The sequence below is a fragment of the Neoarius graeffei genome, chromosome 10, assembly GCF_027579695.1.
Source record: "Neoarius graeffei isolate fNeoGra1 chromosome 10, fNeoGra1.pri, whole genome shotgun sequence".
NCBI classification, from domain to species: domain Eukaryota; kingdom Metazoa; phylum Chordata; class Actinopteri; order Siluriformes; family Ariidae; genus Neoarius; species Neoarius graeffei.
Window position 1 is genome coordinate 10,492,183 of NC_083578.1, and position 20,290 is coordinate 10,512,472.

The 20,290-nt window shown below is 39.7% G+C and overlaps 1 protein-coding gene across 3 annotated transcripts in view; it reads right to left on the bottom strand.

The window, feature by feature from the left end:
• Positions 1-20,290, bottom strand: part of ulk1a (unc-51 like autophagy activating kinase 1a) — a 145,817-nt gene that overhangs the window by 109,786 nt on the left and 15,741 nt on the right. For all 3 annotated transcript variants that reach the window (XM_060931266.1, XM_060931265.1, XM_060931268.1), the window contains exons 4-6: positions 12,803-12,835; positions 8,357-8,393; positions 2,063-2,236 (exon numbers count right to left, since the gene is read on the bottom strand). In XM_060931266.1, the coding sequence (XP_060787249.1) occupies positions 2,063-2,236; positions 8,357-8,393; positions 12,803-12,835 (244 nt within the window). The remainder of the gene's footprint in view (positions 1-2,062; positions 2,237-8,356; positions 8,394-12,802; positions 12,836-20,290) is intronic.

Consider the following 20,290-nt stretch of genomic DNA (forward strand, 5'->3'; position numbering starts at 1 on the left):
CAGGGAACTCTCGGACCGCCATCTTCTGCCGCTTTTCCACTACAAACGCGGCTGAGTCGGGCTGAGCGGGGCTGTTGGAGTTGCATTTCGACTACAACCGCGCTGAACCGTGCTGGCTGGAAGTGGGTGGACACATTGGGTGGAGTTAGCGAAAGTGGGTGGACGTCAGGTGATGTCGTTAAGCAGCGCAAACAGTGACATCAGTGATCTTTTAAGCGGTAGTCTCACGACCCGGATAGTAAACAATAAACATGGAGGACATGGAGTCGTTAGTGTTGCTGGTCTTGGTGCTGTGGCTTGTTGTCACCGACAACGCCAACAGATACTGGCAAGAGCGTATAGATGAGGCGAGGCGCATAAGGCTTCAGAAATTCTCGTAATTCGTAATTATTCTTCTTCCGGGTTTACGGTGTTTACAGATCCCAGCGTGCTCGCGGGGCGTGTGTGGGCATGTGAGTACACTCCTCCCCACCAATCAGTGCACAGGGGAGTGTCTGCTCACGCCCCCAGCCTCACTCGGCACGGCTTGGCTCGCTTCAGCCCCACTCCAAAACGGTGCGAGTTTTAGGGGCTAAGCAGGGCTGAAGCGAGCTGAGTTGTGCTGGTTTTTGGTAGTCGAAACGCGAGCCGTGTCGGGCTGAAGTGAGCTGAAGCGAGCTGAAGTGAGCTGAAAAAGGGTAGTGGAAAAGGGCCTTTCCTCTCTCCGGCTGTTAGTTTAGTGAGTTATAAAACAGGTTAATTACTTGAAATGTTGTGTGAAGCTGTTGTACTGCACTTTATTTTGTGGGTTTTTTTTGATGATTTTATGGATTAAAAACATTGAGATGATGAACCATCTGAAAGTCTTTTTTTTGGGGGGGGGGAGGTACATCTTACCTTCTCCGAATAAGTAATGGTTACTAAGTGATATTAATTACCTTTGATTAGTAATTATCAGGTATTATCTACTAGCAAACAAGAGATAATTTTACCCAGTTTCAATGAGAAAGTAGCTGTTGAATAGATACATAAACATGAGGTAAATTTTACCCAATTTATTTAAGTATTTCATAGCTTTTTATTTCAGTTATTTTATACTCAATATATGGAATTAAATCTAACCAAAACAAGTCAATGCAAATTGTTACCTCAGATTTATTGGGTAAATTCTATAGGTTACTTTTTTCAGTGTATGTACCTGGATGACTGAGTATCTTCACAGATATGTTTCTACGCACTTTGGGATGAGTTCCCTTCGACTGGTGCGGGAGTATGAGAGGACTTCCAGAAAACTGGCGGACATCTTAGCCAGAGAGGATCGTTCATTTTTGTCAACCTGGAACGACCATCATTGAACAGAGGTGGGGGTCTATGACATCTCTGATCAGCCACCTACAATGCAGCCATCAGCATTCTGATTCGGATTCTATGATGATCCATGAGAGGATAAATACTGGATACTCCCTATTAGTCAGACGGAACTGAGGATGCCTTTCGGATGAGAGGCGAAGCGTCTTCAAGACTTTTCAAGCAAGTCCAGTTGCTCTCTTCTACCAACCACAGATTACTATGTACCTGGATGACTGAGTATCTTCACAGATATATCATTCCACTATTTACATATTACTTGAGGACATGCTGTATTAGAAAAATAACTGGTGCTTTATTCCTCTTATACTACAGCAACGTGTCAACAATGAAAATTTTTATTGATTAAAGAACATGCCGTACTTTTAATCCATTAACAGTTACATTTAATCAACGATTACACGCGTCTTGTAAGTGTCTGTCATGCATCTATCTGTTGTACGTTGTTACTACAGGCATGATGATGTATAGAATGTGCGCATTAATATAAATACGTAAGTGGTGTTGTTCGTCAACACGTTCTGACCAATCAGAATTAAGAACTCAATAGCGCTGTGGTAAAATAAGAAACACACCCTGAAAGTGAAAATTTGTCATTCAGAAAAACGACCCACTGTTATGAAATCTCTTCTGACCCACATGTACAGTAATTAACCATTATAAGCTTGTTGTGGTGATTAATTTCAGCGAGGTAGATGGGGAGGAGGTTCCTAACCTAGTTTGATGCAGATGTTGTTGGGGGTGACTCTGCGGCCTGCGCTGTAGGACAGGAGGATGTTCTGCGGCTTGAGGTCCCTGTGGATGATGCCTTTACTCCGCAGGACGCTCATAGCGCTCGCTATCTGCTGCAGGAAGCTCCGGATGGTGTCCTCCCTCAGAGAGCCTTTGGCTGGAAGGACACGAGGTCAGTGAGAAAGTAACAACACGCTGGAAAACATGCTGGAAACTCTTATTGTGTGAAAGTATGATTTTTTGCTCAGGAGTGGGCCGACATTGGGAATTCAGCACAAGGTCAGTAAAATGCAGATTCTAAAAACACTCATCTCCTTTTTGACGCGTAGAGTATGATCCAGCAGGACCCAGATGTTCGGACATCTCATCTCTAGCCGCTTTATCCTGTTCTACAGGGTGGCAGGCAAGCTGGAGCCTATCCCAGCTGACTAATTTTTCAAATATTTCATCAGGCCTTTGGGTTTAAAGGTCTGAAAACCCAACCTGGAATTTGAGCCTCTACTATACATTGTAAAGAAATCTCTAAATTTATGAAAAATTCTACTGAAATCAAATAAACAATTGGAGCTGTGCGCTGGATACCCAAAAACGTAATGTGTAATGGGATATCTAATGCCAGCCTCAGGCTACACAATATTTATGTCTTTCATGATAGTCAGCATGTCAGATTAGGCAATCACAGTGCCATAAATTCTTGCCATGTCTTGATCGGGAGACTGGGAACACTGCAAGTTTGACCCTGACCAATGCTAGTTGACGTTTTTATGTGCCATCGGGGAGGAGGGTCAAGAAATCGTCAGTCATGGCTATCAAAGGTTATTCTATCCACATTCACTGGATATGAGCAATCGTGCGCTCTGATTGGCTACTCTACTACGAGGATATCAGCTCATATATTGTGAGTAGAGAAAAACAAAATGGCGGAGCGTGTTGCTGAACCAACCGAGGACGAAATAAAAACTCTCCTCGAAAACAAAACCCCAAAAAATAAAAAAAGCAACAAAATATGGAATAAAAGTATTTGACGGTAAGAACATATCTTTTTATTTTTCAAGAATTATTATTATAGCATTTTTCAAAAATTGCTCCTGTCATTTCGCCGGTTTGTTTACATTCTAAGCGGAAATGATTTTGTCGGACGTTTTTATTTAATAAAAAGTTTTTATTTGTTGAATTTGCAAAAAATAAAAATGCTCCGTTTCTCAAAATCCAATGAATGTGGATAGAATAAAACAGTTATTCCACTCAATGGGGGCGGCACAGTGGTGTAGTGGTTAGCGCTGTCGCCTCACAGCAAGAAGGTCCGGGTTCGAGCCCCATGGCCGGCGAGGGCCTTTCTGTGTGGAGTTTGCATGTTCTCCCCGTGTCCGCGTGGGTTTCCTCCGGGTGCTCCGGTTTCCCCCACAGTCCAAAGACATGCAGGTTAGGTTAACTGGTGACTCTAAATTGACCGTAGGTGTGAATGGTTGTCTGTGTCTATGTGTCAGCCCTGTGATGACCTGGCGACTTGTCCAGGGTGTACCCCGCCTTTCGCCCGTAGTCAGCTGGGATAGGCTCCAGCTTGCCTGCGACCCTGTAGAACAGGATAAAGCAGCTAGAGATAATGAGATGAGATTCCACTCAATCTCGTTGTATATGGCTTCTCACCAACTTGGCGCTATGTGGCTGTTCGGCTATCAGCCCATGTACAACTCGATTTCGTGGAATAACTGTTAAATACATCATAGGAATTGTCAAACTAGGTGACAAAATACAAAAAATTGACATGCTTGACCTTTCATCAGAGTGTTGTGGGGCATCGGAGATGCTACATCCTTGTTCTTTGATTATGTCACACTACAAGGCCCGTATGTTGTTCCCGATGTTTATATTTGGGCCCAAAGCTGGAAATTTGTCAGCTACGACAAAATCTTGCCAAAGTGAGGCTGAATTTCTGTCATCTGATCTCGGCATGATGCTTCACACAAGAATGAGAATGCAAAAGATTCTCATTTGACAAGTTTTTTGTCCCCTTTATTGTAGAGACTGTTTTCGGTGAATGTAAACACACTTTGATATTTGAAAAATCAAAAAAGCACTGGTTTTTATTTGATTGCCATTTGGTAGTCGTCAGATTTGGGGGGGAAACTGTCTGAATCTAGTCAGGATCAAAACTTGGGATGGAATGTTTCTAAAGTGCTCAAAAACTCCTTTGGATTAGTGAATAAAAAAACCTCTTAGAACCCCTAACCCCAAGTTTAAGATGAGCTTAATCAGCCTCACTGTGAACCAAATCGGATGATTCCATGGATATGTGTACAGTGGTGCTTGAAAGTTTGTGAACCCTTTAGAATTTTCTACATTTCTGCATAAATATGACCTGAAACGTCATCAGATTTTCACATACGTCCTAAAAGTAGATAAAGAGAACCCAGTTAAACAAATGAGACAAAAATATTATACTTGGTCATTTATTTATTGAGTAAAATGATCCAATATTACATATCTGTGAGTGGCAAAAGTATGTGAACCTTTGCTTTCAGTATCTGGTGTGACCCCCTTGTGCAGCAATAACTGCAACTAAACATTTGCGGTAACTGTTGATCAGTCCTGCACACCGGCTTGGAGGAATTTTAGCCCATTCCCCCGTACAGAACAGCTTCAACTCTGGGATGTTGGTGGGTTTCCTCACATGAACTGCTCGCTTCAGGTCCTTCCACAACATTTCCATTGGATTAAGGTCAGGACTTTGACTTGGCCATTCCAAAACATTAACTTTATTCTTCTTTAACCATTCTTTGGTAGAACGACTTGTGTGCTTAGGGTCGTTGTCTTGCTGCATGACCCACCTTCTCTTGAGATTCAGTTCATGGACAGATGTCCTGACATTTTCCTTTAGAATTCGCTGGTATAATTCAGAATTCATTGTTCCATCGATGATGGCAAGCCGTCCTGGCCCAGATGCAGCAAAACAGGCCCAAACCATGATACTACCACCACCATGTTTCACAGATGGGATAAGGTTCTTATGCTGGAATGCAGTGTTTTCCTTTCTCCAAACATAACGCTTCTCATTTAAACCAAGAAGTCCTAATTTGGTCTCATCCGTCCACAAAACATTTTTCCAATAGCCTTCTGGCTTGTCCACATGATCTTTAGCAAACTGCAGACGAGCAACAATGTTCTTTTTGGAGAGCAGTGGCTTTCTCCTTGCAACCCTGCCATGCACACCATTGTTGTTCAGTGTCCTCCTGATGGTGGACTCATGAACATTAGCCAATGTGAGAGAGGCCTTCAGTTGCTTAGAAGTTACCCCGGGGTCCTTTGTGACCTCGCCGACTATTACACGCCTTGCTCTTGGAGTGATCTTTGTTGGTCGACCACTCCTGGGGAGGGTAACAATGGTCTTGAATTTCTTCCATTTGTACACAATCTGTCTGACTGTGGATTGGTGGAGTCCAAACTCTTTAGAGATGGTTTTGTAACCTTTTCCAGCCTGATGAGCATCAACAACGCTTTTTCTCAGGTCCTCAGAAATCTCCTTTGTTCGTGCCATGATACACTTCCACAAACATGTGTTGTGAAGATCAGACTTTGATAGATCCCTGTTCTTTAAATAAAACAGGGTGCCCACTCACACCTGACTGTCATCCCATTGATTGAAAACCCGACTCTAATTTCAGCTTCAAATTAACTGCGGTTCCTAGAGGTTCACATACTTTTGCCACTCACAGATATGTAATATTGGATCATTTTCCTCAATAAATAAATGACCAAGTATAATATTTTTGTCTCATTTGTTTAACTGGGTTCTCTTTATCTACGTTTAGGACTTGTGTGAAAATCTGATGATGTTTTAGGTCATATTTATGCAGAAATATAGAAAATTCTAAAGGGTTTGCAAACTTTCAAGCAACACTGTAGATATAACAGTCATGAAAAAAAAAAATAACCTGCTTCTTTTAGGCTCTTTGAAAATTCCAGCACTATTATACACTCACCCAAGCCCTGTCTTTCCTGCCCCGTTAACACCCAGGGCTGTACTGGAAGGAGTATTTTTAGCCCTAGTGTTTTTCCACAGTAGGAAAGCAGAGACTGACAGGTGGATGAGGTCAGGGTGTTGACTGTGTTTCGCCATGACACAGAAAAAGCATGGTGAGAAGAGTGCTAAGGAGGGGGGTTTATACACCCAAGGACAAAAACAGCTCCTTCAAAAACTCTGACAAGTCTGTAATCAAGTCAGGTCCAAAGTGGAGTCTGAAAGAGCACGCACGTCATAAATATACCCTGGAATCTTTAAGTTAGATGAGATGAGACACAGAGCTTCAGGCTTGAGTGAGCCTGCTGTGTTTGTCTTTAGGCGTACATCGTTCGCAGTGACGCTCTAGTTTTGGTATTAATGACTGGAGGTTATTCTTGGAGTTACTTGAGGGGAGTTTTGTGTGTGTGTGAGCATGTGTATAAATAGCTCGAGCGCTCTTTCTAAAGAGTTTAACTCATTAAAACCCTGGTGTATTATTTAGATACGTATCCTACAGTATATAGTATTCAATAAGTGCTATTAATAATCCAGTAATTAATCAAAAACTAACTAATAGGCCATTTGCAGGAATTGGTCACGTGTCAATTTTCCCCATAGCAGCAAGCCCGTGGTGGGCAAGCTACAGTAACTTGACATTCCTTGACGACCATAAGAGTTTGACTGGCGATGCGAAGCAATCCATTTCTATAATAGCTGTTTTTACCTTTTCTTCTGTCTTTTTTGACCGGAATTTTCATGTGTACTTGGAAAAAGTTTGTGGTTTTAACTTCTGTCATAAGTTAAAATGAATCATTGGCGGTAAAAGAGAGTTTTTTGGACTCAAGTTGGTCGCCGCCGAAAGAATTTCACGTACGAAATGGCAGATATATCTGTATTTAATTATATCTGTATTTATTTTCAAGAATCTTCACACATTACACGAACGATAAAGGTAGAAAAGGAGAAATTATAAGTTATAAACATACCTGAGAAATCCGCCATTTCTTTCGGCGGCGACCAACTTGAGTCCAAGAAACTCTCTTTTACGGCCAATGATTCGCTTTAACTTACGACAGAAGTTAAAACCACAAACTTTTTCCAAGTACACACGAAAATTCCGGTCAAAAAAGACAGTAGAAAAGGTAAAAACAGCTATTATAGAAATGGATTGCTTCACATCGCCAGTTAAACTCTGATGGTCGTCAAGGAATGTCAAGTTAGCTTGCCCACCACGAGCTTGCTGCTATGGGGAAAACTGACACATGACCAATTCCCGCAAATGGCCTATAGGAAAGGTTTGGGTATTGGGAGTTCATGGGGGTTAAGACTGTAATGCATTTAGATCATGCTCTGAACAGCCATCACTGCACTTCCTTGTGTATTTGTATATGTACAAGTCAAATACACTATGAAGGCTTCGGATATAAATGACATTTTCTGTCATTTTCTATCATATTTAAATTATCTGGACATAAATCAAGTCAGGTAGTTTTAGTTCAGGATGTCTGATTATCTTCCGATAACAGCACAGCCTGAACTGATGCAGTGAGATGAGATCTGAAGATTGGGGAAACATCTGATGACGCAACTTAAAGATAGGAGTTTAAAATTAAAAAAAAAAAAAAAAAAAAAGGACGACAACAACTTTTTATTGTGGATACTTCAGGTACTAGAATGTTCTGGAGCTAATACCATTCGGCTGATGCAGTTGAACGCTATTTGGACTTTGATTGCTACAGCGATAGTCATGACAAGTATAGATGTACAATTTGAGCCAGAATACATGTCTGAAGAAGTAAACCAATGAGAAATGTGAGAGTGTGAACAACCCCCCGATCACTGATCTCCAAGCAAGAGAAAATGCACCAGTGTTCCATGACCAGCGTGACTGCTGCTGTTAGCAATCAACACTGACACATTTATTTATTTATTAACCTGCTGCATTACTCATCATTACGCAAAACTTTTTATCCAAACAAGTGAGTCATGATATGGTTGAGCAGTTGGGCTGCTCGATAAATAACCCAGCACTGGCAGCTTAGATTTAGATTTCACAACCTTCTGATCAGCTAAAACACTGAACACTGGTCCAACAGTGAGTCCATAACACACCGATATGATGTAGGCTAGATATTGGAAAAAAAAAATAATAATAATAATGCAAAATTGCGAAAGAGCATTGGGTCCTTTGAGTCCGTGTTGGCGATGAGTTTGGTAGCTGGTTGGAGCTCGCCAACATGTTGGTGAAAAACGCGGGTTAGTATTGAGTTCACTTACAGTGCAGATACTCTGCCAGATCTCCACCGTTGCAGTACTGTAGAGACAGAAAAGCAGAGGAAAAGAGACTGCTGGGTTCACTGAGGAATTTAGAAGACGATTAACATACACAGTGCAAGTACGTTTACAACATGACAAAGAAGGTGTGTGTGTAATAAAATAGTAATAATATCTGGTCAGTGTGGGTCATATATAATAAGGATAGAGAGGATATTACACAGTTGCGCAAAGATATGAAGTTTATCTTCGAGTGGTGATTGTATATTTCATGAGTGAGTGAAGCGAACGAGTGAAAATATTTTCAATACGAAAAGATAAACTTCATATCTTCGCGCAACCATGTAATGTTCTTTATATCATATGGACACATCCACAAAACAAAAAAAACCCCCGCAAATTAATCAAAAGAATTTTAATTTTGTCCCGGTTCACCATTTTGACAACGTGCGCCTTGTCAGCAGGAAAACACTGGGAGTGATGTCATCGGAGTGAAATACTGGGAATTATTACACATACAGGACACTTTTTCGATGTAATAAAAACGTGTTCTAGTCCCTTCTAGCGGGTTTAATTCATTTGGTTTGATAGCATGCAATATTGTTAGCATATCGCTTATCCTACATGTACTGTATTACGTCACTCTACTCAATGGAGAATGAGCGTTGAATGTGGTTTACGATACTGCATGGCTGTCAAGACAACATGATGTCACACGTCAGAGACGTAAAACTTCCACGCTCGCGAGTGTGACAATTTGTAAACAAACATGGCCGCCAGGTTTGCTTCATTAAATACAGAAGCTTTTCAGAGAATTTTGAAAGAGAAAGATGCGTTGAACATCCAAAAGGAATGTGTATATATAATAATAATAATAATAATAATAATAATAATAATAATAATGGCTTTTTTTTGCGGTATATCAGATATATTCCATTCACCTACTTGTCTTCCGATTCGTTCAGTATCATGCTAGCTGAATGGAATATATCTGATATACCACTCAACGCCAACCAATATTATTTAAACATGTCACTCAGATCCGCGATGTACACTACCGTTCAAAAGTTTGGGGTCACCCAGACAATTTTGTGTTTTCCATGAAAAGTCACACTTTTATTTACCACCATAAGTTGTAAAATGAATAGAAAATACAGTCAAGACATTTTTCTGGCCATTTTGAGCATTTAATCGACCCCACAAATGTGATGCTCCAGAAACTCAATCTGCTCAAAGGAAGGTCAGTTTTATAGCTTCTCTAAAGAGCTCAACTGTTTTCAGCTGTGCTAACATGATTGTACAAGGGTTTTCTAATCATCCATTAGCCTTCTGAGGCAATGAGCAAACACATTGTACCATTAGAACACTGGAGTGAGAGTTGCTGGAAATGGGCCTCTATACACCTATGGAGATATTGCACCAAAAACCAGACATTTGCAGCTAGAATAGTCATTTACCACATTAGCAATGTATAGAGTGGATTTCTGATTAGTTTAAAAGTGATCTTCATTGAAAAGAACAGTGCTTTTCTTTCAAAAATAAGGACATTTCAAAGTGACCCCAAACTTTTGAACGGTAGTGTATTTCATCCGAAAGATGCGCGTTTATCAACACGTGAAGATAAACTTCATATCTTCAAGCCAACGTGTGATTTTCTTTTTATTATACAGGCACGTTCACAAACAAAACGTACCCAAATTTATCAAAACAATTCATCGATTTCCTCACGACTGACATATCGAGATTTGTGTCACGGTTTTGGTTCTCCATGTCCCGGATGGAGCTCGTATGTAAAATACAAGTGGCGCGTTTCACAGTAAAACACTCATGTCTATAAACGGCTACAGCACAATCAGGTGTACCGATTACTGTTAGGTATTGAGTATCTGTATCCTACGTCATATGAGTTTGCTTGTCTATCATGAAGAGTAATGGAAATTATGTAACTATGTTGGATCTAAAATCCCTGAAAAAATTGTGGAAATCGATCAATCGAGTCCAAAGTTATGACTAATTATATGATCCAAATTTATCGTAAGTTTGATATCATGATGTTGCACTTGCTGTTTATTGATATTTTAAATGTAAAAAATGTTTAAATGAATTGCAAATATTAGTAAAATTCATGTTGTTTTTTCTTTCATCACTTTATTTATTTTTTTCATGTTCATTGAGTAAATCTGTCACACGGTATTATATAAAAAAATTTAAAAATGAAATCATGCATCGAGCGTCATTTTGCATGATTATATATTTTCTGACCAAAACTACTCTTTCTGAAAGACTAAAGTGTAAGATCATCAAAATGTAATTTATAAGTAAGCATATGATGTCTCTGTTGTGTGTGAATCAGTAGTTATCCGACTGTTTACAAATACTAGGTCTTGTCTCCTGATCCCGAACCCATGTAATTTTGCCTAAAAAATCTGTAGTGTCCGTAGGCCTGGTACTAAATCATACGGTAGAATGGATGCCATGTTTGATAATTATTGGTATGCTGCTATTTGTTGTTGGATACTTTTATCAAACATAAGCACTCAACATAAATTGGATTAATACCGTACATACAGTGATAAAACTTGAATACTTGTTTATAGTTCGTAGGCCCCAAGTATTCTTGTTCCTATTATTCAGTGATTTCCCCATATTTCTCCCATAAAATTCACCAATTTTGTTACAAATAAGTAAAACAATTTTATATATGAGCAAATGATTATACAATGAAAGGACAGTCATGGTATGAGCGTCAATTTAATGAAAATTATTTAAAGCCTAGGTCACAACCGGACGTACGATTTTTTTGGCGGTGCGATTTTTGGCGTTTCCCAAATCGCTGCGTTTTTTTTGTTCGTGGAGAAAGACGCACGTTGGACGTAAGTTTGTCTTGCAACCTGAAAAAAACGTAAGCGCCCGTAGAGTTTGTTTGACATGACAAAGAACCTCTGTAGCCGGTCTGCGGCCAGTCTACGGCTCGAAAATCAGCACGTCACACGCGCGCCCTCCGTGCGTTTTTTGCACGTAGACCGGCCATAGAAGCACGTACGGCCGGTTGTGACCGAGGCTTAACATGAGAGCAAACAAAGAATAACTTTTAACATTTTGAATCATATGATTAGCACTGTCGTGCTGCCTGTTTTTAGCCTACAATGCTAGTCGTCAAATCTCACATCAATTTATATAAATACATTTTTGTTATAAAATTAGTCAAAATCACATAATAATAATTCTTGTTTGTAGTGTCCGTAGGCCCAAAGCATTCTTGTTCCTATTTTGCAGTGATTTACTCATATTTCTCCCATTAAATTTATAAATTGTTAAAAATAAGGAAACAAATTTTATACATGTACAAATACGACGAAGGAACAGTAATGGTATGAGTGTCAAATTAATGAAAATGATTTAACATGAGAGCAAACAAAGAATAAATTTTAACACTTTGAGTCATATGATTAGCGCTGTCGTGCTGCCTGTGTTTAGCCTACAATGCTAGTTGTCAAATCTCACATCAGTCAATATAAATAATTTTTTTTTGTGATAAAATCAGTAAAAAATAACAGGCTACTTGTAGTGCGCGTAGGTCCAAAGCTTCACTGATCTTGTTCCCATTATTTAACATCAGTCGTAAACATACATTCTGTATTTACAATGGCAGTTGCCTTCTCACATCCACCTACAGTACATAAAGATATGTAAATAAGTTGTTTTTTTTTTAAATCACTAAATAACTCCTGTATGAATGATGTATTTTGTGCACATATGGGGTATTATTATGTACAGAACTATAGCACTTCCTACAAGTCATGCCTTTACCTTTCAGCTTGATCCAGAAATGTGCAATTTAAAAAATGAATTTTAATTTAAATACTGAGTAATTTACTTAATACTGAATCATAGGCTGGGAATGTAATTTCACGTACGTTCATGAACGTAATTTCATTACGTTAGACCTAAGAAATACATAATGACATTTTGATATGGATTTATAAGCATTTATTTCACATGTTCTGTTTTAAAGTTTATGAATAAAGGTTATTTTACACGAAATATTGTACATAATCATTGGCATTTATTGATAAATAAAACTTCATTATGAGTATGTAGTGTCCGTAGGCTCTTAATACATGGCTCCATATATCTGTTTTTTGTTTTTAAATGTAGGTCCGAATAAGAAAAAAAAAAAACTTTCAGTATCACATTCCTGATATATTTTGGGAGCAAAAAAAAAAACTTTACTTCTTGAAAGTGCTTCATCAAATTTTGACCATTTTTGCAACACAATGCGTACACCTGATTGTGCTGTAGCTGAAAATAAATAAATATACGGTATGGTGGCACCTTTCCAATAATAGATGGTGAAGAAGCAGGGTGACCTACAGTCCATGGTAGACTACATCATGATTGTACATGGATCGGTCTAGATAGTTACAGGTAATAAAAGTGTGGACTTACCTCCATGACAAGGTAGATACAACCTGAGATTTCCTGTTCATAAAACCAGAGGAAGAGAATGACATAAAATCAGCCATGTCCATCCTCTTTCATGTTAGATCACTCTAAAGTAACAGCTTTACGTCTGATTTTTCAACAAATACACATTACATGGCTCAGTCCTTGTGTTAGTGGTTACTATAGAAGCAATCACATACTAGAAAGAGCATATTATTATCATCATATACTGTAAATCTGCAATTTGCAGCTGGAACTACAACCCCGATTCCAAAAAAGTTGGGACAAAGTACAAATTGTAAATAAAAACGGAATGCAATAATTTACAAATCTCAAAAACTGATATTGTATTCACAATAGAATGTAGACAACATATCAAATGTCGAAAGTGAGACATTTTGAAATTTCATGCCAAATATTGGCTCATTTGAAATTTCATGACAGCAACACATCTCAAAAAAGTTGGGACAGGGGCAATAAGAGGCTGGAAAAGTTAAAGGTATAAAAAAGGAACAGCTGGAGGAACAAATTGCAACTCATTAGGTCAATTGGCAATAGGTCATTAACATGACTGGGTATAAAAAGAGAATCCTGGAGTGGCAGCAGCTCTCAGAAGTAAAGATGGGAAGAGGATCACCAATCCCCCTAATTCTGCACCGACAAATAGTGGAGCAATATCAGAAAGGAGTTCGACAGTGTAAAATCGCAAAGAGTTTGAACATATCATCATCTACAGTGCATAATATCATCAAAAAATTCAGAGAATCTGGAAGAATCTCTGTGCGTAAGGGTCAAGGCCGGAAAACCATACTGGGTGCCCGTGATCTTCGGGCCCTTAGACGGCACTGCATCACATACAGGCATGCTTCTGTATTGGAAATCACAAAATGGGCTCGGGAATATTTCCAGAGAACATTATCTGTGAACACAATTCACCGTGCCATCCGCCGTTGCCAGCTAAAACTATAGTTCAAAGAAGAAGCCGTATCTAAACATGATCCAGAAGCGCAGACGTCTTCTCTGGGCCAAGACTCATTTAAAATGGACTGTGGCAAAGTGGAAAACTGTTCTGTGGTCAGACGAATCAAAATTTGAAGTTCTTTATGGAAATCAGGGACGCCGTGTCATTCGGACTAAAGAGGAGAAAGATGACCCAAGTTGTTATCAGCGCTCAGTTCAGAAGCCTGCATCTCTGATGGTATGGGGTTGCATTAGTGCGTGTGGCATGGGCAGCTTACACATCTGGAAAGACACCATCAATGCTGAAAGGTATATCCAGGTTCTAGAGCAACATATGCTCCCATCCAGACGACGTCTCTTTCAGGGAAGACCTTGCATTTTCCAACATGACAATGCCAAACCACATACTGCATCAATTACAGCATCATGGCTGCGTAGAAGAAGGGTCCGGGTACTGAACTGCAGTCCAGATCTTTCACCCATAGAAAACATTTGGCGCATCATAAAACGGAAGATACGACAAAAAAGACCTAAGACAGTTGAGCAACTAGAATCCTACATTAGACAAGAATGGGTTAACATTCCTATCCCTAAACTTGAGCAACTTGTCTCCTCAGTCCCCAGACGTTTACAGACTGTTGTAAAGAGAAAAGGGGATGTCTCACAGTGGTAAACATGGCCTTGTCCCAACTTTTTTGAGATGTGTTGTTGTCATGAAATTTAAAATCACCTAATTTTTCTCTTGAAATGATACATTTTCTCAGTTTAAACATTTGATTTGTCATCTATGTTCTATTCTGAATAAAATATGGAATTTTGAAACTTCTCCATCATTGCATTCCGTTTTTATTTACAATTTGTACTTTGTCCCAACTTTTTTGGAATCGGGGTTGTACTGTCTGAGCTGCTGCTATAGAAAATTAATCAACACCTTCTGATCAATAGTCATAATAACAACAACATTAACTGATTTTTATCACACAGGCTCAGTGCTGAGGTTAATGTACTGATCTGAATCCACCACGGCTGTTATTTTGGCCCAGTTATTACACAACAGCTGTCGCAGGGGCCACATAGATTAATGCATTGCTCACTGGCTAAACTCCAGTGAGGCAGGACCAGTTTTCCAGACTGCGCTGATACAAACTGGTATACGACTGGTTTTTAAAACCCTCCCAGAGGGCAGACAGATGGCCTGCTTGATGAGTAAATACTCTTGAATTAAAGTTGATTGTGGCATTTAACGTCACCGTCGTGGTACGCATTTCAAATCCATTGTGATGGCGTACACCACCAAAAAAAAAAAAGTCAAATATTTTCATGTGGAAGTCTTCACAACCCTGTTATCAGCTCTGTTCTGTCACCATTTCAGTCAGGTTTCCGCAAAAATCATAGGACTTCTACTGTAGCCAAGAAGGTCATAAATGATCTAACAGAAGCTCTTGATAACAAGCGGTGCTGTCTTTCTTTGTTTATAACTTTCTCTAAAGCCTTCGATACTGTTGCTCACATGACTTTAATTAATTGTCATGACGAACTCTATGAAAACTAAACTAAAAACAGCAAGCTCAGCACTGTCTGAGAAATCTTTAATGAGAAATGGTCAACAAATAGAGTTGGTATCTACTTTTAAATATCTAGGATTTTTAATTGATGACCACTTGTCTTTTAAGGAGCACATTCAGTATGCTGTAAACCAGCGTTTCTCAACCTTTTTTCAGTCACGGCACCCTTCAGAACACGGGCGATTGCTCTAAGACAACGAGGGAGGCTCAGCCTCCTCTAAAAATGACGAACATCGTGTAGGATGAATTGCGCTAGGCTTATGTTATAGCCGACCTTATAACATTGCTATTTCAGATCCAGAATCATAGAAATATATGTGCTCAACCCAACTACAGCGCAAAATCATTCCATTATAACTTTCCCCAGTTCGCCTAATGTGTGCGTGAGTTCCCCCCCCCGTGACAGCGCGATGCAGCCCAGCCTCAGTGCACTTCAATGGCATTTGGGAGCTCTGCGCTTTTCAATCTCAAAATGCAAGACGGTTATTGGACAAATACTGCGAAAACGCCCGCCCACGGACTCCGAGCCTCACAGTGGGAGGGACATGGCAAAGCTTTCCGCGAGGAGACTGGTGATTGGTGAAAGCGGCCGGATATTTTCTTTGATTGACAGCTCGTTTCAAATATAGACAGGCAGCGGTGAATCTCAGTTCAGTCCCATGCGGATTCGCAAGTGCTGTGGTGTATTGTAAGAGATCGGCTTACATTTCGATTTCATTCATTACATACGGTTTCTACCAGCTTTTTTAGTTTGTATATATTTTCATTGTAAATAAAGTGTAAATATAGTGTTGTCAAGTTTGCTATCTTAGTTCCAGAAATTTCGTTTATTTGAGTCACTGAACTTGAACTTGAGGGGGCTAGTCAGCTAGCAAGAAAGCTGCGCACGGATGCCAAGCATTGCTGATTTAATTTTGGCGAAGCCATTTGCCAGTCTTCCTTTCGAGGAAAAAATTAAAATTAAAGAGCAGGGTAGACCAACGCCTCAAATTGACTTGGTGAAAAAGGTAGGGAATAATACTCGTTCCTTTCAGCTCTCCTGGTACGAGAAAGTGAATTGGCTAACAGCAAGTGACCCACATCAACAACAGTAAATACAACCCCGATTCCAAAAAAGTTGGGACAAAGTACAAATTGTAAATAAAAACGGAATGCAATGATGTGGAAGTTTCAAAATTCCATATTTTATTCAGAATAGAACATAGATGACATATCAAATGTTTAAACTGAGAAAATGTATCATTTAAAGAGAAAAATTAGGTGATTTTAAATTTCATGACAACAACACATCTCAAAAAAGTTGGGACAAGGCCATGTTTCCCACTGTGAGACATCCCCTTTTCTCTTTACAACAGTCTGTAAACGTCTGGGGACTGAGGAGACAAGTTGCTCAAGTTTAGGGATAGGAATGTTAACCCATTCTTGTCTAATGTAGGATTCTAGTTGCTCAACTGTCTTAGGTCTTTTTTGTCGTATCTTCCGTTTTATGATGCGCCAAATGTTTTCTATGGGTGAAAGATCTGGACTGCAGGCTGGCCAGTTCAGTACCCGGACCCTTCTTCTACGCAGCCATGATGCTGTAATTGATGCAGTATGTGGTTTGGCATTGTCATGTTGGAAAATGCAAGGTCTTCCCTGAAAGAGACGTCGTCTGGATGGGAGCATATGTTGCTCTAGAACCTGGATATACCTTTCAGCATTGATGGGGTCTTTCCAGATGTGTAAGCTGCCCATGCCACACGCACTAATGCAACCCCATACCATCAGAGATGCAGGCTTCTGAACTGAGCGCTGATAACAACTCGGGTCGTCCTTCTCCTCTTTAGTCCGAATGACACGGCGTCCCTGATTTCCATAAAGAACTTCAAATTTTGATTCGTCTGACCACAGAACAGTTTTCCACTTTGCCACAGTCCATTTTAAATGAGCCTTGGCCCAGAGAAGACGTCTGCGCTTCTGGATCATGTTTAGATACGGCTTCTTCTTTGAACTATAGAGTTTTAGCTGGCAACGGCGGATGGCACGGTGAATTGTGTTCACAGATAATGTTCTCTGGAAATATTCCTGAGCCCATTTTGTGATTTCCAATACAGAAGCATGCCTGTATGTGATGCAGTGCCGTCTAAGGGCCCGAAGATCACGGGCACCCAGTATGGTTTTCCGGCCTTGACCCTTACGCACAGAGATTCTTCCAGATTCTCTGAATCTTTTGATGATATTATGCACTGTAGATGATGATATGTTCAAACTCTTTGCAATTTTACACTGTCGAACTCCTTTCTGATATTGCTCCACTATTTGTCGGCGCAGAATTAGGGGGATTGGTGATCCTCTTCCCATCTTTACTTCTGAGAGCCGCTGCCACTCCAAGATGCTCTTTTTATACCCAGTCATGTTAATGACCTATTGCCAATTGACCTAATGAGTTGCAATTTGGTCCTCCAGCTGTTCCTTTTTTGTACCTTTAACTTTTCCAGCCTCTTATTGCCCCTGTCCCAACTTTTTTGAGACGTGTTGCTGTCATGAAATTTCAAATGAGCCAATATTTGGCATGGAATTTCAAAATGTCTCACTTTCGACATTTGATATGTTGTCTATGTTCTATTGTGAATACAATATCAGTTTTTGAGATTTGTAAATTATTGCATTCTGTTTTTATTTACAATTTGTACTTTGTCCCAACTTTTTTGGAATCGGGGTTGTAGGCTACTTTAGTAATATGTCATGGATGGACCAAAAATATAGAATCTATTTAAAATGTTTATGCTGAGTATATTATATTGGAATATATATTTTTCTGGATATGAATTAAACACAGCTACAATTTGGAAAACATTTTTAAACAAAAACAGCCAAGAACATTTCACACTACAGACCTGGATTAAAAGTGAAGGGTTATCAAAATTGTCAATAAAACATTTCTCAGTCAAAATAAGTAAAATATAGGGAAAGTGTCATTGAATGAAATGTGTGGCACCCAGCTCTATGTTTGGCTCCCCAAGGTCAGTGCTTGTGCCTATTCCAGAACACTCTGCTGTTACTGCTGAGGTTCCTGACAAAGAGCTGCTTTCAATAATGATCAATTTTTAAACAACATGCCACAATTTTAAAATATAAAATGTTAAAATATACCCCCCCCCCCCCAACACCACCATCATGTATATTGGACAGTAGGCTAATGGGCCAAAATAACCTGTTATTTCACAGTTTGTGACCCTGCCAACAATCAGCCAGATCAGAGGCAAGAGTATGGGCAAAATTTATATGTTTTTTCTTTTAAAATCTGGAAATATCGTAACCGACCAGCCTCCCCTGTTTGAAAGACTACCAGCCGCCACTGGCCAGACGGCACCCCGGTTGAGAAAGGCTGCTGTAATCGAACAAACAAACCAACCTGAAACTCTTATTTGGATTTTATTATTTAAACAAGTCTTGCTTTTCTTTTCATGTTAAACAGAAACTGGTGGAATCGACCTTTTTGCCTGTTATTGATTATGGAGCTACGTCGTATATGAATTGCATCTGCTCATTGTCTTCGCATCTTGGATAGCATGCATCATGGGGCACTGAGATTTATTACAAACTCTGCTTCTTTTACTCACCACTGCGTTCTCTACTCTAAAGTGAATTGGTCATCCTTATGTACTCATCACCTCAGTCACTGGTATGTGTTCATCTACAAAACCATTCTGGGCAAAATTCCCTCTTACTTGTCTTCTCTTTTAAAATGGAAACAAGGACATCGCAATCTTTGCTCTATGGACATTTTGCAATTTGTTGTTCTCAAAGTAAAAACTGAATTGGGAATTTAGGTTTTTACAGTCTGAACTTCAACTTCAAAACCTTGTACCCTTAACCGAGTTTAAAGCACTAGTCAAAACTTTGGAGTCCAGGCTGTCTGTGTGCAAGTGAGTAAGTTTTAATGGAGCTAATTTATGTGTTGTCTGATTATTACCTCGCCCGGGATGGAGTCCACCAGGGGGTGAGGTATTGTTTTCGGTGGGGTTTCTTTGTTTGTTTTGTGAATTATATTACCGGAAAACGGCTGGACCAATCTTCATGAAACTTTCAGGATAGATGGGCATTGGTCTCAAATAGAACCTCCAACATTTTGGGGGTCATCCAGTCAAGGTCAAGGTTTTTGTGGCTACTGCTTCGTATAGATCAGAGAGGTACAATATGCAGATGATATAGCAATTTTCAGTGACACACCTGATGGTTTACAAATCCTTCTCACTGCCTACAATGATCTAGCTAAAAAGATGGGTCTATGTATTAACGCCACAAAAACTGAAACAATGTGCATTGGACCAGAAGCCAAATTTTTCATCGATCACACCAAATTAAAGAATGTCAGCAGCTTTAAGTATCTTGGTAGCTACGTAACAAATGACTGTTCAATAAAGGAAGAATTAACAGCACGAATCCAAGCAAATTCGTGTGCTTTTGGAAGATTGCGTCATCGAGTTTTTGACTCGCATGACCTAACCTATACCACTAAAGGTCTACAATCAATGCCTTATGCCGCTACTAATGTATGGCAGTGAAACATGGACTTTGAACCATCAACAAGTTAGGCAACTCCGTACAGTTCAACAGCATCATTTAAGGAGAATACTGAAGATAAAATGGGACCATTATATCAGCAACGAAGAAGTCCTCGCAATAGCATGTGTGGAAGACATAGAAATATTATTGGTAAGAAGTCGACTACGCTGGCTAGGCCATGTGTCCAGAATGGAGGATGATCATCCAGTGAAATCCTTACTATATGGTGAATTAACTGAAGGAAAACGTCCTGTTGGTCGTCCAAAGCTCAGATATAAAGACACGTGTAAAAGTGTGTTGAAATGTGGTGATGTTCTCGACCAATGGAAGACAAAAGTAGAGAATCGAACTGAATGGAGAAAGATGATTCATCAAATATGTGACAAAGTCAACGAGAAAAGAGTTCATGCATACAAAA